The sequence below is a fragment of the Ranitomeya imitator genome, chromosome 3 (genome assembly GCF_032444005.1).
Source record: "Ranitomeya imitator isolate aRanImi1 chromosome 3, aRanImi1.pri, whole genome shotgun sequence".
In the NCBI taxonomy this organism is placed as follows: Eukaryota; Metazoa; Chordata; class Amphibia; order Anura; family Dendrobatidae; genus Ranitomeya; species Ranitomeya imitator.
Genome location: NC_091284.1, coordinates 764,132,532 through 764,158,238, shown reverse-complemented (window position 1 = coordinate 764,158,238; position 25,707 = coordinate 764,132,532). Strand labels below are relative to the sequence as shown.

The window sequence follows — 25,707 nt, the reverse complement described above, 5'->3', positions numbered from 1 at the left end:
AGGATTCTTTACTGTTTGGGCAGTGAGAATCTGGAATTGCTTGCCTGAGGAGGTGGTGATGGCGAACTCAGTCGAGGGGTTCAAGAGAGGCCTGGATGTCTTCCTGGAGCAGAACAATATTGTATCTTACAATTATTAGGTTCTGTAGAAGGACGTAGATCTGGGGATTTATTATGATGGAATATAGGCTGAACTGGATGGACAAATGTCTTTTTTCGGCCTTACTAACTATGTTACTATGTTACTATTGCAATATATTATGAGGATATATTTGAAAGGAGGAGGAGGAGGAGTGCTTCTTTAAGGATTTCTTAAAGTTTTCCAATGCATCAAATGTTAGCCGTCCATGACTTTTTTTTTAATAAGCTGTCTATAAATGATAAAAAATCAAGTTGGCAACTTCGATCCCGACAGTTTGCCAGACTAAGGGGCTTGGGTGCCTCGTATTCTCCTTGCTGCTCTTGTGCTCTGCTGCTTTTTTCAAGTCTATGTGCACTTAAAGGGACACTGTCACCTGAATTTGGAGGGAACAATCTTCAGCCATGGAGGCGGGGTTTTTGTGTTTTTGATTCACCCTTTCCTTACCCGCTGGCTGCATGCTGGCTGCAATATTGGATTGAAGTTCATTCTCTGTCCTCCATAGTTCATGCCTGCACAAGGCAATCTTGCACAGCGCAGGCGTGTACTATGGAGGACAAAGAATGAACTTCAATCCAATATTGCAGCCAGCATGCAGCCAGCGGGTAAGGAAAGGGTGAATCAAAAACACAAAAACCGCGCCTCCATGGCTGAAGATTGTTCCCTCCAAATTCAGGTGACAGTGTCCCTTTAAACACTCGATACATCATATATCCTGGTGAACACGGGGGGAACCCAGTAATCATCAGAATGGAATATCCCTCTAAGCAAGGAGAAAATCTTTTGACTAAGAACTTGGTAATCTTCCTTTGTTTCTGCAGGTAAAATTAGACTAACGGATCTGCATTGTAATTTAGCTTATTACTCTTCCCTTTCAGTGTTAATGATAGACTAGCCAAGATGCACTTACAAATCCAAGCACAGTTTTAATTGTAAGTGATATTTTATTAAGCAGTCATTGTTAGGGAAATGTGGACGACTGCGCAGAGGAACGCCATCTACAATAATCACACAGAAGGAAACGATTTACGGTATTTTTCTGACTCTTGCCCTATTGTCTGAATTAAGTCTCATTACAACTTACTCTATTCACAGCACTTTTGAGTGACAGGTCTGGGGACAGAGGTACTGCAAATATGGACCTAGATGTCAAGAATTGTCGGTGCGCAAAATGCTGCAAAAAATTTAAAAGAGTAGAATGGTTTGTTAAATTAACGTTATTTATTATGTGATGATAAGATGTACAGCTTTCCAGCACACTTTCTGCATCAATTAATTTCTCCGCTTGGAGTTTTTGACCCTTTTTTTCCCACACGTTTTTGGAAAAAGCGCAGCATTTTACAGCATCGGCAAAAACGATGAGATTTGTAAAATCTCAGGCACGCAGTACCTTTATTTTCATTACATATTTCCAGCTGCGGTCCTTTTTTTTTTTTAATCTGCATCAGGTTGATTCTTTCAGTATTTTTGCAGCGCTTTTTACCCATTTAAATAAATAGAAAAAAAAGGCATGCAAAAATGCATACAAAATTCACTCAAAATTGCGTCAAAAGCACGGTGCAATCCACGCAGCATTTTTCCTGCCAAGACACTGGTTTTTGGTGCAGGAAAATCAGCTCAAAACTCAAAGCGTACACATAATCTAAGGGTAGGTTGACACTTGCCGAACTGGTGTAGCATCTTGAACCCCCCCCCCAAAAAAAAAGCTATATTCATCTCCTATGTTATTCTGTGCGGCAGGGAACATGTACAATTTTTTCCTCCAAACGAGTCGATCCGAGGAAATAATCGCAGTAATCCCCAGCTGCATCCTATTATCTGATCACACTCGGCCATTTTCTCTGTCCTTGGAAAGGATTGGACCGTGTTCTGATGAAATCCGAGTGAGGTTTGATTTTCACGGACAGACTGAATGGAGAATATGGAGAATTTATTTTTCTTTTATTCTCGTTATTCAAGAAAATCGGATCGCACTCTGATCTAACTCTGGTCAGCGTGAAATTAATATAATTAACCCCTTCAAGACCCAGCCTATTTTGACCTTAAAGACCTTGCCGTTTTTTGCAATTCTGACCAGTGTCCCTTTATGAGGTAATAACTCAGGAACGCTTCAACGGATCCTAGCGGTTCTGAGATTGTTTTTTCGTGACATATTGGGCTTCATGTTAGTGGTAAATTTAGGTCAATAAATTCTGCATTTATTTGTGATAAACACGGAAATTTGGCGAAAATTTTGAAAATTTCGCAATTTTCACATTTTGAATTTTTATTCTGTTAAACCAGAGAGATATGTGACACAAAATAGTTAATAAATAACATTTCCCACATGTTTACTTTACATCAGCACAATTTTGGAAACAAAATTTTTTTTTGTTAGGAAGTTATAAGGGTTGAAATTCGACCAGCGATTTGTCATTTTTACAACGAAATTTACAAAACCATTTTTTTTAGGGACCACCTCACATTTGAAGTCAGTTTGAGGGGTCTATATGGCTGAAAATACCCAAAAGTGACACCATTCTAAAAACTGCACCCCTCAAGGTACTCAAAACCACATTCAAGAAGTTTATTAACTCTTCAGGTGCTTCACAGCAGCAGAAGCAACATGGAAGGAAAAAATGAACATTTAACTTTTTAGTCACAAAAATTATCTTTTAGCAACAATTTTTTTATTTTCCCAATGGTAAAAGGAGAAACTGAACCACGAAAGTTGTTGTCCAATTTGTCCTGAGTACGCTGATACCTCATATGTGGGGGTAAACCACTGTTTTGGCGCACGGCAGGGCTTGGAAGGGAAGGAGCGCCATTTGACTTTTTGAATCAAAAATTGGCTCCACTCTTTAGCGGACACCATGTCACGTTTGGAGAGCCCCCGTGTGCCTAAAAATTGGAGCTCCCCCACAAGTGACCCCATTTTGGAAACTAGACGCCCCAAGGAACTTATCTAGATGCATAGTGAGCACTTTGAACCCCCAGGTGCTTCACAAATTGATCCGTAAAAATGAAAAAGTACTTTTTTTTCACAAAAAAATTCTTTTAGCCTCAATTTTTTCATTTTCACATGGGCAACAGGATAAAATGGATCCTAAAATGTGTTGGGCAATTTCTCCTGAGTACACCGATACCTCACATGTGGGGGTAAACCACTGTTTGGGCACATGGTAAGGCTCGGAAGGGAAGGAGCGCCATTTGACTTTTTGAATGAAAAATTATTTCCATCGTTAGCGGACACCATGTCGCGTTTGGATAGCTCCTGTGTGCCTAAACATTGGCGCTCCCCCACAAGTGACCCCATTTTGGAAACTAGACCCCCCAAGGAACTAATTTAGATGCCTAGTGAGCACTTTAAACCCTCAGGTGCTTCACAAATTGATCTGTAAAAATGAAAAAGTAATTTTTTTTCACAAAAAAATTCTTTTCGCCTCAATTTTTTCATTTTCACATGGGCAGTAGGATAAAATGGATCATAAAATTTGTTGGGCAATTTCTCCCGAGTACGCCGATACCTCATATGTGGGGGTAAACCACTGTTTGGGCACTCGGCAGGGCTCGGAAGAGAAGGCGCGCCATTTGACTTTTTGAATGGAAAATTAGCTCCAATTGTTAGCGGACACCATGTCGCGTTTGGAGAGCCCCTGTGTGCCTAAACATTGGAGCTCCCGCACAAGTGACCCCATTTTGGAAACTAGACCCCCCAAGGAACTTATCTAGATGCATATTGAGCACTTTAAACCCCCAGGTGCTTCACAGAAGTTTATAACGCAGAGCCATGAAAATAAAAAATAATTTTTCTTTCCTCAAAAATGATTTTTTAGCCTGGAATTTCCTATTTTGCCAAGGATAATAGGAGAAATTGGACCCCAAATATTGTTGTCCAGTTTGTCCTGAGTACGCTGATACCCCATATGTGGGGGTAAACCACTGTTTGGGCGCACGGCAGGGCTCGGAAGGGATGGCACGCCATTTGGCTTTTTAAATGGAAAATTAGCTCCAATCATTAGCGGACACCATGTCACGTTTGGAGAGCCCCTGTGTGCCTAAACATTGGAGATCCCCCAGAAATGACACCATTTTAGAAACTAGACCCCCAAAGGAACTAATCTAGATGTGTGGTGAGGACTTTGAACCCCCAAGTGCTTCACAGAAGTTTATAACGCAGAGCCATGAAAATAAAAAAAAAAATTATTTTCTCAAAAATGATCTTTTAGCCTGCAATTTTTTATTTTCCCAAGGGTAACAGGAGAAATTTGACCCCAAAAGTTGTTGTCCAGTTTCGCCTGAGTACGCTGATACCCCATATGTGGGGGTAAATCACTGTTTGGGCACATGCCGGGGCTCGGAAGTGAAGTAGTGACGTTTTGAAATGCAGACTTTGATGGAATGCTCTGTGGGCGTCACGTTGCGTTTGCAGAGCCCCTGATGTGGCTTAACAGTAGAAACCCCCCACAAGTGACCCCATTTTGGAAACTAGACCCCCAAAGGAACTTATCTAGATGTGTGGTGAGCACTTTGAACCCCCAAGTGCTTCATAGAAGTTTATAATGCAGAGCCGTGAAAATAATAAATACGTTTTCTTTCCTCAAAAATAATTATTTAGCCCAGAATTTTTTAATTTTCCCAAGGGTAACAGGAGAAATTTGACCCCAATATTTGTTGTCCAGTTTCTCCTGAGTACGGTGATACCCCATATGTGGGGGTAAACTACTGTTTGGGCACATGCCGGGGCTTGGAATTGAAGTAGTGACGTTTTGAAATGCAGACTTTGATGGAATGCTCTGCGGGCGTCACGTTGCGTTTGCAGAGCCCCTGATGTGCCTAAACAGTAGAAACCCCCCACAAGTGACCCCATTTTGGAAACTAGACCCTGAAAGGAACTTATCTAGATGTGTGGTGAGCACTTTGAACCCCCAAGTGCTTCATAGAAGTTTATAATGCAGAGCCGTGAAAATAATAAATACGTTTTCTTTCCTCAAAAATAATTATTTAGCCCAGAATTTTTTATTTTCCCAAGGGTTACAGGAGAAATTGGACCCCAAAAGTTGTTGTCCAGTTTCTCCTGAGTACGCTGATACCCCATATGTGGGGGTAAACCACTGTTTGGGCACACGTCGGGGCTCAGAAGGGAAGTAGTGACTTTTGAAATGCAGACTTTGATGGAATGGTCTGCGGGTGTCACGTTGCGTTTGCAGAGCCCCTGGTGTGCCTAAACAGTAGAAACCCCCCACAAGTGACCCCATTTTAGAAACTAGACCCCCCAAGGAACTTATCTAGATATGTGGTGAGCACTTTGAACCCCCAAGTGCTTCACAGACGTTTACAACGCAGAGCCGTGAAAATAAAAAATCATTTTTCTTTCCTCAAAAATTATGTTTTAGCAAGCATTTTTTTAGATTCACAAGGGTAACAGGAGAAATTGGACCCCAGTAATTGTTGCGCAGTTTGTCCTGAGTATGCTGGTACCCCATATGTGGGGGTAAACCACTGTTTGGGCACACGTCAGGGCTCGGAAGTGAGGGAGCACCATTTGACTTTTTGAATACGAGATTGGCTGGAATCAATGGTGGCGCCATGTTGCGTTTGGAGACCCCTGATGTGCCTAAACAGTGGTAACCCCTCAATTCTAACTCCAACACTAACCCCAACACACCCCTAACCCTAATCCCAACTGTAGCCATAACCCTAATCACAACCCTAACCCCAACACACCCCTAACCACAACACTAACCCCAACACACCCCTAACCCTAACCACAACCCTAATTCCAACCCTAACCCTAAGGCTATGTGCCCACGTTGCGGATTCGTGTGAGATATTTCCACACCATTTTTGAAAAATCCGCGGGTAAAAGGCACTGCGTTTTACCTGCGGATTTTCCGCGGATTTCCAGTGTTTTTTGTGCGGATTTCACCTGCGGATTCCTATTGAGGAACAGGTGTAAAACGCTGCGGAATCCGCACAAAGAATTGACATGCTGCGGAAAATACAACGCAGCGTTTCCGCACGGTATTTTCTGCACCATGGGCACAGCGGATTTGGTTTCCATATGTTTACATGGTACTGTAAACCTGATGGAACACTGCTGCGAATCCGCAGCCAAATCCGCACCGTGTGCACATAGCCCAATTCTAAAGGTATGTGCACACGCTGCGGAAAACGCTGCGGATCCGCAGCAGTTTCCCATGAGTTTACAGTTCAATGTAAACCTACGGGAAACAAAAATCACTGTACACATGCTGCGGAAAAACTGCACGGAAACGCAGCGGTTTACATTCCGCAGCATGTCACTTCTTTGTGCGGATTCCGCAGCGGTTTTACAACTGCTCCAATAGAAAATCGTAATTGTAAAACCGCAGTGAAATGCGCATAAAAACGCGGTAAATCCGCCATAAATCCGCATCGGTTTAGCACTGCGGATTTATCAAATCCGCAGCGGAAAAATCCGCAGAGGACCAGAATACGTGTGCACATTCCTAACCCTAACCCTAGCCCTAACCCTAGCCCTACCCCTAACCCTAGCCCTAACCCTACCCCTAACCCTAACCCTACCCCTAACCCTAGCCCTAACCCTACCCCTAACCCTAACCCTACCCCTAGCCCTACCCCTAACCCTAGCCCTAACCCTACCCCTAACCCTACCCCTAACCCTAACCCTATTCTAACATTAGTGGAAAAAAAAAATTTCTTTATTTTTTTATTGTCCCTACCTATGGGGGTGACAAAGGGGGGGGGTCATTTATTATTTTTTTTATTTTGATCACTGAGATAGATTATATCTCAGTGATCAAAATGCACTTTGGAACGAATCTGCCGGCCGGCAGATTCGGCGGGCGCACTGCGCATGCGCCCGCCATTTTGGAAGATGGCGGCGCCCGGGAGAAGACGGACGGGACCACGGCTGGATCGGTAAGTATGATAGGGTGGGGGGGGAGCACGTGGGGGGGGAGCACGGGGGGGGGGATCGGAGCACGGGGGGGGGAATCGGAGCGCGGGAGGGGTGGAACGGAGCGCGGGGGGTGTGGAACGGAGCACGGGGGGGCTGGAACGGAGCACGGGGGGGTGGAACGGAGCACGGAGTCTTCGCCAGAAGACTCGCTACACTCATCAGGAGGGCGTTAAACTAGAAGAAGAGGGGACGGGAAGAAAAACATTAGACTTGAACAAAGACGACCCAGGAAAACATACTCAGAAGGGAGGTAAGAACATTTCTAAAACAATCCACAGTGAGGAGATTGGAACAAAACAAAATCCTCTAAACTGCATGCTCGCAAACGCCAGAAGCCTGACAAACAAGATGGAAGAACTAGAAGCAGAAATATCTACAGGTAACTTTGACATAGTGGGAATAACCGAGACATGGTTAGATGAAAGCTATGACTGGGCAGTTAACTTACAGGTTACAGTCTGTTTAGAAAGGATCGTAAAAATCGGAGAGGAGGAGGGGTTTGTCTCTATGTAAAGCCTTGTCTAAAATCCACTTTAAGGGAGGATATTAGCGAAGGGAATGAGGATGTCGAGTCCATATGGGTTGAAATTCATGGAGGGAAAAATGGTAACAAAATTCTCATTGGGGTCTGTTACAAACCCCCAAATATAACAGAAAGCATGGAAAGTCTACTTCTAAAGCAGATAGATGAAGCTGCAACCCATAATGAGGTCCTGGTTATGGGGGACTTTAACTACCCGGATATTAACTGGGAAACAGAAACCTGTGAAACCCATAAAGGCAACAGGTTTCTGCTAATAACCAAGAAAAATTATCTTTCACAATTGGTGCAGAATCCAACCAGAGGAGCAGCACTTTTAGACCTAATACTATCTAATAGACCTGACAGAATAACAAATCTGCAGGTGGTTGGGCATTTAGGAAATAGCGACCACAATATTGTGCAGTTTCACCTGTCTTTCACTAGGGGGACTTGTCAGGGAGTCACAAAAACATTGAACTTTAGGAAGGCAAAGTTTGAACAGCTTAGAGATGCCCTTAATCTGGTAGACTGGGACAATATCCTCAGAAATGAGAATACAGATAATAAATGGGAAATGTTTAAGAACATCCTAAATAGGCAGTGTAAGCGGTTTATACCTTGTGGGAATAAAAGGACTAGAAATAGGAAAAACCCAATGTGGCTAAACAAAGAAGTAAGACAGGCAATTAACAGTAAAAAGAAAGCATTTGCACTACTAAAGCAGGATGGCACCATTGAAGCTCTAAAAAACTATAGGGAGAAAAATACTTTATCTAAAAAACTAATTAAAGCTGCCAAAAAGGAAACAGAGAAGCACATTGCTAAGGAGAGTAAAACTAATCCCAAACTGTTCTTCAACTATATCAATAGTAAAAGAATAAAAACTGAAAATGTAGGCCCCTTAAAAAATAGTGAGGAAAGAATGGTTGTAGATGACGAGGAAAAAGCTATCATATTAAACACCTTCTTCTCCACGGTATTCACGGTGGAAAATGAAATGCTAGGTGAAATCCCAAGAAACAATGAAAACCCTATATTAAGGGTCACCAATCTAACCCAAGAAGAGGTGCGAAACCGGCTAAATAAGATTAAAATAGATAAATCTCCGGGTCCGGATGGCATACACCCACGAGTACTAAGAGAACTAAGTAATGTAATAGATAAACCATTATTTCTTATTTTTAGTGACTCTATAGCGACAGGGTCTGTTCCGCAGGACTGGCGCATAGCAAATGTGGTGCCAATATTCAAAAAGGGCTCTAAAAGTGAACCTGGAAATTATAGGCCAGTAAGTCTAACCTCTATTGTTGGTAAAATATTTGAAGGGTTTCTGAGGGATGTTATTCTGGATTATCTCAATGAGAATAACTGTTTAACTCCATATCAGCATGGGTTTATGAGAAATCGCTCCTGTCAAACCAATCTAATCAGTTTTTATGAAGAGGTAAGCTATAGACTGGACCAAGGTGAGTCATTGGACGTGGTATATCTCGATTTTTCCAAAGCGTTTGATACCGTGCCGCACAAGAGGTTGGTACACAAAATGAGAATGCTTGGTCTGGGGGAAAATGTGTGTAAATGGGTTAGTAACTGGCTTAGTGATAGAAAGCAGAGGGTGGTTATAAATGGTATAGTCTCTAACTGGGTCGCTGTGACCAGTGGGGTACCGCAGGGGTCAGTATTGGGACCTGTTCTCTTCAACATATTCATTAATGATCTGGTAGAAGGTTTACACAGTAAAATATCGATATTTGCAGATGATACAAAACTATGTAAAGCAGTTAATACAAGAGAAGATAGTATTCTGCTACAGATGGATCTGGATAAGTTGGAAACTTGGGCTGAAAGGTGGCAGATGAGGTTTAACAATGATAAATGTAAGGTTATACACATGGGAAGAGGGAATCAATATCACCATTACACACTGAACGGGAAACCACTGGGTAAATCTGACAGGGAGAAGGACTTGGGGATCCTAGTTAATGATAAACTTACCTGGAGCAGCCAGTGCCAGGCAGCAGCTGCCAAGGCAAACAGGATCATGGGGTGCATTAAAAGAGGTCTGGATACACATGATGAGAGCATTATACTGCCTCTGTACAAATCCCTAGTTAGACCGCACATGGAGTACTGTGTCCAGTTTTGGGCACCGGTGCTCAGGAAGGATATAATGGAACTAGAGAGAGTACAAAGGAGGGCAACAAAATTAATAAAGGGGATGGGAGAACTACAATACCCAGATAGATTAGCGAAATTAGGATTATTTAGTCTAGAAAAAAGACGACTGAGGGGCGATCTAATAACCATGTATAAGTATATAAGGGGACAATACAAATATCTCGCTGAGGATCTGTTTATACCAAGGAAGGTGACGGGCACAAGGGGGCATTCTTTGCGTCTGGAGGAGAGAAGGTTTTTCCACCAACATAGAAGAGGATTCTTTACTGTTAGGGCAGTGAGAATCTGGAATTGCTTGCCTGAGGAGGTGGTGATGGCGAACTCAGTCGAGGGGTTCAAGAGAGGCCTGGATGTCTTCCTGGAGCAGAACAATATTGTATCATACAATTATTAGGTTCTGTAGAAGGACGTAGATCTGGGTATTTATTATGATGGAATATAGGCTGAACTGGATGGACAAATGTCTTTTTTCGGCCTTACTAACTATGTTACTATGTTACTATGTTACTATGATCGGAGTGCAGGGGGGGTGATTGGAGCACGGGGGGGGTGATTGGAGCACGGGGGGAGCGGACACGAGCACGGGGGGGAGCGGAGCACAGGACGGAGGGGAGCCGGAGCAGTGTACCGGCCAGATCGGGGGGGTGGGGGGGCGATCGGAGGGGTGGGGTGGGGGCACACTAGTATTTCCAGCCATGGCCGATGTTATTTCAGCATCGGCCATGGCTGGATTGTAATATTTCACCCGTTATAATGGGTGAAATATTACAAATCGCTCTGATTGGCAGTTTCACTTTCAACAGCCAATCAGAGCGATCGTAGCCACGAGGGGGTGAAGCCACCCCCCCTGGGCTAAACTACCACTCCCCCTGTCCCTGCAGATCGGGTGAAATGGGAGTTAACCCTTTCACCCGATCTGCAGGGACGCGATCTTTCCATGACGCCGCATAGGCGTCATGGGTCGGAATGGCACCGACTTTCATGACGCCTACGTGGCGTCATGGGTCGGGAAGGGGTTAACCTACTTCTCTCAGATGAGAGAAAAATGGTCATGAAATCCTAGCCTTGAGGTTATAGGGATGTTAAGTTCAGGACGGTCCAAATTAGGCTCCTTTCACACTAGTGTCGGAATCTCCCCATCGCAATGCGTCGGGCCGAGATTCCAACGCTAGCGTTTGATGCGCCGCACAATGAGTGCAGCGGATGCATTTCTCCGGCGCATCCGCTGCCCCATTGTAAGGTGGGGGCGGAGTTCCGGCCGCGCATGCGCGGTCGGAAAAAGCGGTCCGTCGGCAGCAAAAAAATGTTACATTTAACATTTTTTGCTCCCGGCGGTCCACCACAACACGGCACAACCGTCGCACGACGGTTGCAATGTGTGGCAATGCGTCGCAATGCGTCGCTAATGTTAATCTATGGGGCAAAAACGCATCCTGCAGACAACTTTGCAGGATGCGTTTTTTGCCATAAACGACGCATTGCGACGTATTGCAAAAAACGCTAGTGTGAAAGTAGCCTAAGCCGGGACTAATAATCTGAGACAGTCTCGGAAAATTCAGGACAGTTGGCAAGTATTAAGGTGTCAAGATGACTTGTCAGTGCTGGAGGTTGGGAAACAGAGACCGGAAGAATTGTCAAGGAAGAGTCAGGCAGGGTGAGTATTGCTGGTAATTCACAACAAAATTCTCAACCTACGGGTTTATTATTCCTTTTTCTAATTCAGTGAGAATATCTGCAACAAATCAGTTCCTTTCTTTACAGCATAAGCTTATAGGCAAATTTCAGTTGTAAAATTTTGTAGCTTGTTGTTCCGATTTGTCTAGATCTCACACATTTTACTGTTACTGCATTCCGATGCGTATTTCCTATTCATAGAAAATTGATGGAAAACCCACAGCACTTTATGCCATGAGGAGGCACTGCAACTACATATGGGTAGCAATACAACTCTTATGGGTCCCAGGTATGCTCAAATTAGGATGCACTGCAACTACATATGGGTAGCAATACAACTCTTATGGGTCCCAGGTATGCTCAAATTAGGATATCCTATCTTTTTTCACCTTCCATAGACTGAACATGGATAAGTCACTAGGGGCTCAACTACAATGAAAAGCCATATCCTAAAAGTCTGTAGGCAATGAGATGAACCTTCAATAAGAGTGGACCCCATTTTGCTCATACTTTGAGGCCCATTTCCTCTATGTTTGTATGTGACATAGCCAGATGAAATTTCTTTTTCCCCTAGACGTAAACAGGGTAAATTAATTTCCTACCAATGTATTTTTGCCATGTTTTGCACCCTTTTTTATAAAATCTGTTAATATTTCATCTTTTGTTGCAGGTTTTCCAGAAGTTCAGAAATGCTGCGAATAAAACTAGAAAACTGATGACTACAGACTAAACAATCCAACAGTCTCCAGATCATGGACCACATTTACTCCTTATTTTAGACCTGGAGAAGCCTTTACGACTCTAGACACATTATCATGGGTTTCATTACTATTTTATATAAGTAAAAAAAAATTGCCTCAAAGATCTGAACAAGTGCTAAGGAAAGTGACCTACAACCATGAGTATCCCACGGGCTCCGAGTAAGGCTTGTTGCACAGACCAAGAGGACAACAGCAATGAAGAGAAAAATGATAACGAAAGTGTGACCGGCTTGGGTGATACTAATGCCAATCAGATTTTCTCCACATTCACTGGTGAAAAGGATGAAATATATAGCAGGGAGGATAAAACAGTGATGTTGTGCACTTGGCAGGCTGAACAACTTGCATCGTTGAGTAAGGAGTCGTCTAGGTGGGAAGTAAACATCGGCCAAGAATCTCCTTCCAGGCTCCATTCACCAACCAACAAAGACATGACAGATGATGCCAAGGACAGTTTGAAGTCTACGACTCATGGGCAATCTCCTTTAAATTCGAAAGTCGGCTTATATGAAAGAAGCTTCCATGTTCCCATTAGCAAAACACATGACTCGTCTATTAACGTCCATAGTAATAATGTCAGTAACATAACCCATGGTGAACGTTCCAGGATGAAATCAAGTATCCCTTCACCTAAGACAGACACTTTTGTAAAAGAACATATTTCACCTACAACACCAATAGATTCACCTCTTAGGTACTTGCAGTATGCTGATACATCTTTTTGCGGGATCAGGTCCACTGATACATCTTCGCCAACTAATCATCTATTTGGACTATCCTCTCATAATATCAGTAATACCTCAGAGGGAAAGACGATTGTATTTTATTCCAAACCACCTACCTCAATTATTACCGGGCCAGATTTTTCAACAGGTGATGAAACCTTAACCCATATTAGCAAGCAAAGCACATTGTCACATCCCGTTCATGTGGAGGATCACTCTCGTCTACCTTACAAACCTCAGGTAATTTGTACCATACCAGAAGCACAATTGTATCAGGGTCAAACAATAAAACCATCTGAGTTGACAGATCCAAAAAATATTCAGTCTAAATCAGCATCTCCCCACAAACTACAGATAATATCGGTTGAGGTTGATGGATCTAAAAGGGCGGACGGAGTATTTGAAACCAGAAGATCTCCATTGTCTTCTCCATGTGGTCTGGCTTCTGTTTCTCAGCCCAACCAAGCAGGAAAACAGTCTGGGACATATCTTTCTACCAGTCCTTCCAATACTAAGCAACATGATTATAAACTTGATGTATATTACAGTGAAATGAAAACTCAAATCTCTCAGGTCTCTGATTTTCAAGCTGGTGATTCCCAAGAAGTGGAGTCTTCAAAAAACAAAGAACCGAGCTACAAGCCTGCGATCAGAAAAACAACTTCACTCAGTGACTCTCTGGATAATAAGATCCATGCGAGTAAAGACAGATTTTCTGTACAAGATTATCTTTGTCAGGGCAGTGACAATAATTTTCTTTCAAGCAGCAATGTGACTTCTTTGAAAGATAAAAATGCTTTCGTTGACAGTAAAAAGACATCTCTTGGTCGAAGACATCAGTCGGATATTCTAAAAAGCAATTTGAAAGAAAGCCATAAGGACCTAAGTGATTCTTTTTTTTTTACTTCTTCTCCCACATACCCGGTGGTTAATATTAACGATCAGCGCGTAGCCTCACCGAGCAGCTTTAAGGATCTTAGTGCTGCTCATGTTGACAGATTGTCACCTTCCTCAGTGCTACCTCCAATTGAGAGTACACACTTGTTTAACATATCCCCTAAAGCGACTAACAAGACTCTTGCTAACAGTTGCATCCCAAAACCAATACTGGTACATTCCAAAACATGCCCTACAAGTCAGGATGAAACAGAAACAAACCATAATGTAAAAACGGGGGAGACCATCGAACCTGCTATCATCGTACCCAAACCTAAGCACGTGCGACCTAAGATCATCACCTACATTAGGAGGAACCCTCAAGCAGTTGACAGAATGCCATTTGGACAAATGAGCATGCCATATGGACCCCCAGCCTGTAGTGTTCCTATACCCAAAGAACAGGATGCAATGAGTAGTGACATTAAACCCACAAACGTGCTAGATAAGTATAAAGCTGACATACACAAACCCAGGATATACAGTGCTGGATTGATGGTTTCTGGAATCAGACCTCCGACGCATCATTCATTAGAAGAGGTAAGACCACTTTTGACAATAAATTGACACTTTTCTACTTATATTTAGTATTGCTAATTGTGCTGAAATGTATGGTTTTCTTAAAGGGGCTTTGTCATGTTGTATATGTCAAAAGCATTGAATGGAGAAGAACGAGCTGAGCTGAATGATAGATTTAAATTGTATTTCTTAATAATGCTCTACTTGTTGGGAATTACAGTATTAGCTAGATTATAAACTATTTTTTAAATCTAGAGTTGTGGCTTAAAGGAATTGTCTCATGAAGATCCATACAAGAAGAACGTATAGATAACATGGAAGGGCATCAAACTCCTTCCACTGACACTAAGCTGCAGACACAGACATATCACACAGAGAAAAGTGCGTCTGTCTGGGCCCTGAGTTCTCGTGATTGGAGAGGGTTCCATGTTTAGCACCAGCGACAATCACAATCAAAGACTTAGGCTAAGAATATAAAAGTACAGGTAATTTCCACTCTCTGCAGGTTATAAGGTTTCACTTCAGTTGAGGGGATGGAAGCAATGAAGGAGGTTGATAAACTGTAACACATAATGAGGTTTGGATCAATTCCCTTTACTTTATTCTTCTTCTTTCATGTAATATTTACAGTCCAGATTTCATTTATTTTTTTCTGTACATTTTAAGAGGACTAATCTTACAGTATATAGATATTGTCTGCATATAATGTAAATGAGCTGAGCTGTGTTCTGTTGGCCATTTTTGGAGACTTTTCACACCCTTGTTGTCTGCAAACCAAGCTTTGTGCAAGAATACATGTGAGGCCGGGGTCACACTTGCGACTGCAATGCGAGAAACTCGCGTGAGTCTCTCCCCTCAATACCCGGCACTGCCGCCGGCGGTTCAGACTGGAGCGTTCAGCTGCATAGAAATACATGCAGCTACAAGACAGGCAATTAACAGTAAAAAGAAAGCATTTGCACTACTAAAGCAGGATGGCACCATTGAAGCTCTAAAAAACTATAGGGAGAAAAATACTTTATCTAAAAAACTAATTAAAGCTGCCAAAAAGGAAACAGAGAAGCACATTGCTAAGGAGAGTAAAACTAATCCCAAACTGTTCTTCAACTATATCAATAGTAAAAGAATAAAAACTGAAAATGTAGGCCCCTTAAAAAATAGTGAGGAAAGAATGGTTGTAGATGACGAGGAAAAAGCTAACATATTAAACACCTTCTTCTCCACGGTATTCACGGTGGAAAATGAAATGCTAGGTGAAATCCCAAGAAACAATGAAAACCCTATATTAAGGGTCACCAATCTAACCCAAGAAGAGGTGCGAAACCAGCTAAATAAGATTAAAATAGATAAATCTCCGGGTCCGGATGGCATACACCCACGAGTACTAAGAGAACTAAGTAATGTAATAGATAAACCATTATTTCTTATTTTTAGGGAATCTATAGCGACAGGATCTGTTCCGCAGGACTGGCGCATAGCAAATGTGGTGCCAATATTCAAAAAGGGCTCTAAAAGTGAACCTGGAAATTATAGGCCAGTAAGTCTAACCTCTATTGTTGGTAAAATATTTGAAGGGTTTCTGAGGGATGTTATTCTGGATTATCTCAATGAGAATAACTGTTTAACTCCATATCAGCATGGGTTTATGAGAAATCGCTCCTGTCAAACCAATCTAATCAGTTTTTATGAAGAGGTAAGCTATAGACTGGACCACGGTGAGTCATTGGACGTGGTATATCTCGATTTTTCCAAAGCGTTTGATACCGTGCCGCACAAGAGGTTGGTACACAAAATGAGAATGCTTGGTCTGGGGGAAAATGTGTGTAAATGGGTTAGTAACTGGCTTAGTGATAGAAAGCAGAGGGTGGTTATAAATGGTATAGTCTCTAACTGGGTCGCTGTGACCAGTGGGGTACCGCAGGGGTCAGTATTGGGACCTGTTCTCTTCAACATATTCATTAATGATCTGGTAGAAGGTTTACACAGTAAAATATTGATATTTGCAGATGATACAAAACTATGTAAAGCAGTTAATACAAGAGAAGATAGTATTCTGCTACAGATGGATCTGGATAAGTTGGAAACTTGGGCTGAAAGGTGGCAGATGAGGTTTAACAATGATAAATGTAAGGTTATACACATGGGAAGAGGGAATCAATATCACCATTACACACTGAACGAGAAACCACTGGGTAAATCTGACAGGGAGAAGGACTTGGGGATCCTAGTTAATGATAAACTTACCTGGAGCAGCCAGTGCCAGGCAGCAGCTGCCAAGGCAAACAGGATCATGGGGTGCATTAAAAGAGGTCTGGATACACATGATGAGAGCATTATACTGCCTCTGTACAAATCCCTAGTTAGACCGCACATGGAGTACTGTGTCCAGTTTTGGGCACCGGTGCTCAGGAAGGATATAATGGAACTAGAGAGAGTACAAAGGAGGGCAACAAAATTAATAAAGGGGATGGGAGAACTACAATACCCAGATAGATTAGCGAAATTAGGATTATTTAGTCTAGAAAAAAGACGACTGAGGGGCGATCTAATAACCATGTATAAGTATATAAGGGGACAATACAAATATCTCGCTGAGGATCTGTTTATACCAAGGAAGGTGACGGGCACAAGGGGGCATTCTTTGCGTCTGGAGGAGAGAAGGTTTTTCCACCAACATAGAAGAGGATTCTTTACTGTTAGGGCAGTGAGAATCTGGAATTGCTTGCCTGAGGAGGTGGTGATGGCGAACTCAGTCGAGGGGTTCAAGAGAGGCCTGGATGTCTTCCTGGAGCAGAACAATATTGTATCATACAATTATTAGGTTCTGTAGAAGGACGTAGATCTGGGTATTTATTATGATGGAATATAGGCTGAACTGGATGGACAAATGTCTTTTTTCGGCCTTACTAACTATGTTACTATGTTACTATGTTACAAGCTCTGGTCCCGAGTGCTGGCGGCAGCTCCGGGTATTGACCAGAGAGACTCACGCGAGTTTCTCGCACTGCAGTCGCAAGTGTGACCCTGGCCTAAGACTCCGTACTCCTGCTTTATAGCCACAAGGAGACCTGCATCAAAGGCATCTCTCCCAGCAAAGGGAGCCCCAGTGTGTACCGATGAGGAGCCAAAGCTCTAATGCATCTCTGTCTACAGATCTGGCTTGGCTGATATTCCTAGACATGTTTCAAGGTTCTTGAAAACACAAAAAAGCACAGTAAAACCAAAAACACTCTGTTGCAAAAAAAATCACAGTGGACAGCAAGTGCTGGTAAAAAGATGGAAAAAACAGGGTATTTGGTTGATACGTTTTTTGCAAAAAATGTATATTAAGCCGCTCTACCAAACGTCAAGGTATACCCGTATCAGAGCAGTCCTAGCTAATGTATGTAATCCCTATCTGATGTATTTAAAACCTGGTCATATGTACAATACCTGTATGAGCAGGATTCAGAAAAGGAATGTCCATGTGGACACGCTGGACAGAACGGCTCCTGTGCGCACAGCTCAAAAAAAGAGGGGTGGAGGCCTCCCCAGTCTTGTGGACACAAGAAAACAATAATGTAAAACCAGAACACATGAGCTGCGCGCACAGTGAACAAGCCCGTAGAGACATGTTCACACCACCAAGAGACTTGAAAACACAAAAAAGCACAGTAAAACCAAAAACACTCTGTTGCAAAAAAATCACAGTGGACAGCAAGTGCTGGTAAAAAGATGGAAAAAAACAGGGTATTTGGTTGATACGTTTTTTGCAAAAAATGTATATTAAGCCGCTCTACCAAACGTCAAGGTATACCCGTATCAGAGCAGTCCTAGCTAATGTATGTAATCCCTATCTGATGTATTTAAAACCTGGTCATATGTACAATACCTGTATGAGCAGGATTCAGAAAAGGAATGTCCATGTGGACACGCTGGACAGAACGGCTCCTGTGCGCACAGCTCAAAAAAAGAGGGGTGGAGGCCTCCCCAGTCTTGTGGACACAAGAAAACAATAATGTAAAACCAGAACACATGAGCTGCGCGCACAGTGAACAAGCCCGCAGAGACATGTTCACACCACCAAGAGACTTGAAAACACAAAAAAGCACAGTAAAACCAAAAACACTCTGTTGCAAAAAAAATCACAGTGGACAGCAAGTGCTGGTAAAAAGATGGAAAAAAACAGGGTATTTGGTTGATACGTTTTTTGCAAAAAATGTATATTAAGCCGCTCTACCAAACGTCAAGGTATACCCGTATCAGAGCAGTCCTAGCTAATGTATGTAATCCCTATCTGATGTATTTAAAACCTGGTCATATGTACAATACCTGTATGAGCAGGATTCAGAAAAGGAATGTCCATGTGGACACGCTGGACAGAACGGCTCCTGTGCGCACAGCTCAAAAAAAGAGGGGTGGAGGCCTCCCCAGTCTTGTGGACACAAGAAAACAATAATGTAAAACCAGAACACATGAGCTGCGCGCACAGTGAACAAGCCCGTAGAGACATGTTCACACCACCAAGAGACTTGAAAACACAAAAAATCACAGTAAAACCAAAAACACTCTGTTGCAAAAAAATCACAGTGGACAGCAAGTGCTGGTAAAAAGATGGAAAAAAACAGGGTATTTGGTTGATACGTTTTTTGCAAAAAATGTATATTAAGCCGCTCTACCAAACGTCAAGGTATACCCGTATCAGAGCAGTCCTAGCTAATGTATGTAATCCCTATCTGATGTATTTAAAACCTGGTCATATGTACAATACCTGTATGAGCAGGATTCAGAAAAGGAATGTCCATGTGGACACGCTGGACAGAACGGCTCCTGTGCGCACAGCTCAAAAAAAGAGGGGTGGAGGCCTCCCCAGTCTTGTGGACACAAGAAAACAATAATGTAAAACCAGAACACATGAGCTGCGCGCACAGTGAACAAGCCCGTAGAGACATGTTCACACCACCAAGAGACTTGAAAACACAAAAAAGCACAGTAAAACCAAAAACACTCTGTTGCAAAAAAATCACAGTGGACAGCAAGTGCTGGTAAAAAGATGGAAAAAAACCAGGGTATTTGGTTGATACGTTTTTTGCAAAAAATGTATATTAAGCCGCTCTACCAAACGTCAAGGTATACCCGTATCAGAGCAGTCCTAGCTAATGTATGTAATCCCTATCTGATGTATTTAAAACCTGGTCATATGTACAATACCTGTATGAGCAGGATTCAGAAAAGGAATGTCCATGTGGACACGCTGGACAGAACGGCTCCTGTGCGCACAGCTCAAAAAAAGAGGGGTGGAGGCCTCCCCAGTCTTGTGGACACAAGAAAACAATAATGTAAAACCAGAACACATGAGCTGCGCGCACAGTGAGCAAGCCCGTAGAGACATGTTCACACCACCAAGAGACTTGAAAACACAAAAAAGCACAGTAAAACCAAAAACACTCTGTTGCAAAAAAATCACAGTGGACAGCAAGTGCTGGTAAAAAGATGGAAAAAAACCAGGGTATTTGGTTGATACGTTTTTTGCAAAAAATGTATATTAAGCCGCTCTACCAAACGTCAAGGTATACCCGTATCAGAGCAGTCCTAGCTAATGTATGTAATCCCTATCTGATGTATTTAAAACCTGGTCATATGTACAATACCTGTATGAGCAGGATTCAGAAAAGGAATGTCCATGTGGACACGCTGGACAGAACGGCTCCTGTGCGCACAGCTCAAAAAAAGAGGGGTGGAGGCCTCCCCAGTCTTGTGGACACAAGAAAACAATAATGTAAAACCAGAACACATGAGCTGCGCGCACAGTGAACAAGCCCGTAGAGACATGTTCACACCACCAAGAGACTTGAAAACACAAAAAAGCACAGTAAAACCAAAAACACTCTGTTGCAAAAAAATCACAGTGGACAGCAAGTGCTGGTAAAAAGATGGAAAAAAACCAGGGTATTTGGTTGATACGTTTTTTGCAAAAAATGTATATTAAGCCGCTCTACCAAACGTCAAGGTATACCCGTATCAGAGCAGTCCTAGCTAATGTATGTAATCCCTATCTGATGTATTTAAAACCTGGTCATATGTACAATACCTGTATGAGCAGGATTCAGAAAAGGAATGTCCATGTGGACACGCTGGACAGAACGGCTCCTGTGCGCACAGCTCAAAAAAAGAGGGGTGGAGGCCTCCCCAGTCTTGTGGACACAAGAAAACAATAATGTAAAACCAGAACACATGAGCTGCGCGCACAGTGAACAAGCCCGTAGAGACATGTTCACACCACCAAGAGACTTGAAAACACAAAAAAGCACAGTAAAACCAAAAACACTCTGTTGCAAAAAAATCACAGTGGACAGCAAGTGCTGGTAAAAAGATGGAAAAAAACCAGGGTATTTGGTTGATACGTTTTTTGCAAAAAATGTATATTAAGCCGCTCTACCAAACGTCAAGGTATACCCGTATCAGAGCAGTCCTAGCTAATGTATGTAATCCCTATCTGATGTATTTAAAACCTGGTCATATGTACAATACCTGTATGAGCAGGATTCAGAAAAGGAATGTCCATGTGGACACACTGGACAGAACGGCTCCTGTGCGCACAGCTCAAAAAAAGAGGGGTGGAGGCCTCCCCAGTCTTGTGGACACAAGAAAACAATAATGTAAAACCAGAACACATGAGCTGCGCGCACAGTGAACAAGCCCGTAGAGACATGTTCACACCACCAAGAGACTTGAAAACACAAAAAAGCACAGTAAAACCAAAAACACTCTGTTGCAAAAAAATCACAGTGGACAGCAAGTGCTGGTAAAAAGATGGAAAAAAACCAGGGTATTTGGTTGATACGTTTTTTGCAAAAAATGTATATTAAGCCGCTCTACCAAACGTCAAGGTATACCCGTATCAGAGCAGTCCTAGCTAATGTATGTAATCCCTATCTGATGTATTTAAAACCTGGTCATATGTACAATACCTGTATGAGCAGGATTCAGAAAAGGAATGTCCATGTGGACACGCTGGACAGAACGGCTCCTGTGCGCACAGCTCAAAAAAAGAGGGGTGGAGGCCTCCCCAGTCTTGTGGACACAAGAAAACAATAATGTAAAACCAGAACACATGAGCTGCGCGCACAGTGAACAAGCCCGTAGAGACATGTTCACACCACCAAGAGACTTGAAAACACAAAAAATCACAGTAAAACCAAAAACACTCTGTTGCAAAAAAATCACAGTGGACAGCAAGTGCTGGTAAAAAGATGGAAAAAAACAGGGTATTTGGTTGATACGTTTTTTGCAAAAAATGTATATTAAGCCGCTCTACCAAACGTCAAGGTATACCCGTATCAGAGCAGTCCTAGCTAATGTATGTAATCCCTATCTGATGTATTTAAAACCTGGTCATATGTACAATACCTGTATGAGCAGGATTCAGAAAAGGAATGTCCATGTGGACACGCTGGACAGAACGGCTCCTGTGCGCACAGCTCAAAAAAAGAGGGGTGGAGGCCTCCCCAGTCTTGTGGACACAAGAAAACAATAATGTAAAACCAGAACACATGAGCTGCGCGCACAGTGAACAAGCCCGTAGAGACATGTTCACACCACCAAGAGACTTGAAAACACAAAAAAGCACAGTAAAACCAAAAACACTCTGTTGCAAAAAAATCACAGTGGACAGCAAGTGCTGGTAAAAAGATGGAAAAAAACAGGGTATTTGGTTGATACGTTTTTTGCAAAAAATGTATATTAAGCCGCTCTACCAAACGTCAAGGTATACCCGTATCATAGCAGTCCTAGCTAATGTATGTAATCCCTATCTGATGTATTTAAAACCTGGTCATATGTACAATACCTGTATGAGCAGGATTCAGAAAAGGAATGTCCATGTGGACACGCTGGACAGAACGGCTCCTGTGCGCACAGCTCAAAAAAAGAGGGGTGGAGGCCTCCCCAGTCTTGTGGACACAAGAAAACAATAATGTAAAACCAGAACACATGAGCTGCGCGCACAGTGAACAAGCCCGTAGAGACATGTTCACACCACCAAGAGACTTGAAAACACAAAAAAGCACAGTAAAACCAAAAACACTCTGTTGCAAAAAAATCACAGTGGACAGCAAGTGCTGGTAAAAAGATGGAAAAAAAACAGGGTATTTGGTTGATACGTTTTTTGCAAAAAATGTATATTAAGCCGCTCTACCAAACGTCAAGGTATACCCGTATCAGAGCAGTCCTAGCTAATGTATGTAATCCCTATCTGATGTATTTAAAACCTGGTCATATGTACAATACCTGTATGAGCAGGATTCAGAAAAGGAATGTCCATGTGGACACGCTGGACAGAACGGCTCCTGTGCGCACAGCTCAAAAAAAGAGGGGTGGAGGCCTCCCCAGTCTTGTGGACACAAGAAAACAATAATGTAAAACCAGAACACATGAGCTGCGCGCACAGTGAACAAGCCCGTAGAGACATGTTCACACCACCAAGATACTTGAAAACACAAAAAAGCACAGTAAAACCAAAAACACTCTGTTGCAAAAAAATCACAGTGGACAGCAAGTGCTGGTAAAAAGATGGAAAAAAACAGGGTATTTGGTTGATACGTTTTTTGCAAAAAATGTATATTAAGCCGCTCTACCAAACGTCAAGGTATACCCGTATCAGAGCAGTCCTAGCTAATGTATGTAATCCCTATCTGATGTATTTAAAACCTGGTCATATGTACAATACGTGTATGAGCAGGATTCAGAAAAGGAATGTCCATGTGGACACGCTGGACAGAACGGCTCCTGTGCGCACAGCTCAAAAAAAGAGGGGTGGAGGCCTCCCCAGTCTTGTGGACACAAGAAAACAATAATGTAAAACCAGAAAACATGAGCTGCGCGCACAGTGAACAAGCCCGTAGAGACATGTTCACACCACCAAGAGACTTGAAAACACAAAAAAGCACAGTAAAACCAAAAACACTCTGTTGCAAAAAAAATCACAGTGGACAGCAAGTGCTGGTAAAAAGATGGAAAAAAACAGGGTATTTGGTTGATACGTTTTTTGCAAAAAATGTATATTAAGCCGCTCTACCAAACGTCAAGGTATACCCGTATCAGAGCAGTCCTAGCTAATGTATGTAATCCCTATCTGATGTATTTAAAACCTGGTCATATGTACAATACCTGTATGAGCAGGATTCAGAAAAGGAATGTCCATGTGGACACGCTGGACAGAACGGCTCCTGTGCGCACAGCTCAAAAAAAGAGGGGTGGAGGCCTCCCCAGTCTTGTGGACACAAGAAAACAATAATGTAAAACCAGAACACATGAGCTGCGCGCACAGTGAACAATCCCGTAGAGACATGTTCACACCACCAAGAGACTTGAAAACACAGAAAAGCACAGTAAAACCAAAAACACTCTGTTGCAAAAAAATCACAGTGGACAGCAAGTGCTGGTAAAAAGATGGAAAAAAACAGGGTATTTGGTTGATACGTTTTTTGCAAAAAATGTATATTAAGCCGCCCTACCAAACGTCAAGGTATACCCGTATCAGAGCAGTCCTAGCTAATGTATGTAATCCCTATCTGATGTATTTAAAACCTGGTCATATGTACAATACCTGTATGAGCAGGATTCAGAAAAGGAATGTCCATGTGGACACGCTGGACAGAACGGCTCCTGTGCGCACAGCTCAAAAAAAGAGGGGTGGAGGCCTCCCCAGTCTTGTGGACACAAGAAAACAATAATGTAAAACCAGAACACATGAGCTGCGCGCACAGTGAACAAGCCCGTAGAGACATGTTCACACCACCAAGAGACTTGAAAACACAAAAAAGCACAGTAAAACCAAAAACACTCTGTTGCAAAAAAATCACAGTGGACAGCAAGTGCTGGTAAAAAGATGGAAAAAAACAGGGTATTTGGTTGATACGTTTTTTGCAAAAAATGTATATTAAGCCGCTCTACCAAACGTCAAGGTATACCCGTATCAGAGCAGTCCTAGCTAATGTATGTAATCCCTATCTGATGTATTTAAAACCTGGTCATATGTACAATACCTGTATGAGCAGGATTCAGAAAAGGAATGTCCATGTGGACACGCTGGACAGAACGGCTCCTGTGCGCACAGCTCAAAAAAAGAGGGGTGGAGGCCTCCCCAGTCTTGTGGACACAAGAAAACAATAATGTAAAACCAGAACACATGAGCTGCGCGCACAGTGAACAAGCCCGTAGAGACATGTTCACACCACCAAGAGACTTGAAAACACAAAAAAGCACAGTAAAACCAAAAACACTCTGTTGCAAAAAAATCACAGTGGACAGCAAGTGCTGGTAAAAAGATGGAAAAAAACAGGGTATTTGGTTGATACGTTTTTTGCAAAAAATGTATATTAAGCCGCTCTACCAAACGTCAAGGTATACCTGTATCAGAGCAGTCCTAGCTAATGTATGTAATCCCTATCTGATGTATTTAAAACCTGGTCATATGTACAATACCTGTATGAGCAGGATTCAGAAAAGGAATGTCCATGTGGACACGCTGGACAGAACGGCTCCTGTGCGCACAGCTCAAAAAAAGAGGGGTGGAGGCCTCCCCAGTCTTGTGGACACAAGAAAACAATAATGTAAAACCAGAACACATGAGCTGCGCGCACAGTGAACAAGCCCGTAGAGACATGTTCACACCACCAAGAGACTTGAAAACACAAAAAAGCACAGTAAAACCAAAAACACTCTGTTGCAAAAAAATCACAGTGGACAGCAAGTGCTGGTAAAAAGATGGAAAAAAACAGGGTATTTGGTTGATACGTTTTTTGCAAAAAATGTATATTAAGCCGCTCTACCAAACGTCAAGGTATACCCGTATCAGAGCAGTCCTAGCTAATGTATGTAATCCCTATCTGATGTATTTAAAACCTGGTCATATGTACAATACCTGTATGAGCAGGATTCAGAAAAGGAATGTCCATGTGGACATGCTGGACAGAACGGCTCCTGTGCGCACAGCTCAAAAAAAGAGGGGTGGAGGCCTCCCCAGTCTTGTGGACACAAGAAAACAATAATGTAAAACCAGAACACATGAGCTGCGCGCACAGTGAACAAGCCCGTAGAGACATGTTCACACCACCAAGAGACTTGAAAACACAAAAAAGCACAGTAAAACCAAAAACACTCTGTTGCAAAAAAATCACAGTGGACAGCAAGTGCTGGTAAAAAGATGGAAAAAAACCAGGGTATTTGGTTGATACGTTTTTTGCAAAAAATGTATATTAAGCCGCTCTACCAAACGTCAAGGTATACCCGTATCAGAGCAGTCCTAGCTAATGTATGTAATCCCTATCT

General features: G+C 42.5%; 1 protein-coding gene across 1 annotated transcript in view; it reads left to right on the top strand.

Moving 5' to 3' along the window:
* Positions 1-25,707, top strand: part of MTUS2 (microtubule associated scaffold protein 2) — a 957,846-nt gene that overhangs the window by 277,926 nt on the left and 654,213 nt on the right. Inside the window, exon 2 of the mRNA XM_069759018.1 lies at positions 12,127-14,418. Coding sequence (XP_069615119.1) covers positions 12,355-14,418 — 2,064 coding nt within the window. The 5' untranslated portion in view covers positions 12,127-12,354. The remainder of the gene's footprint in view (positions 1-12,126; positions 14,419-25,707) is intronic.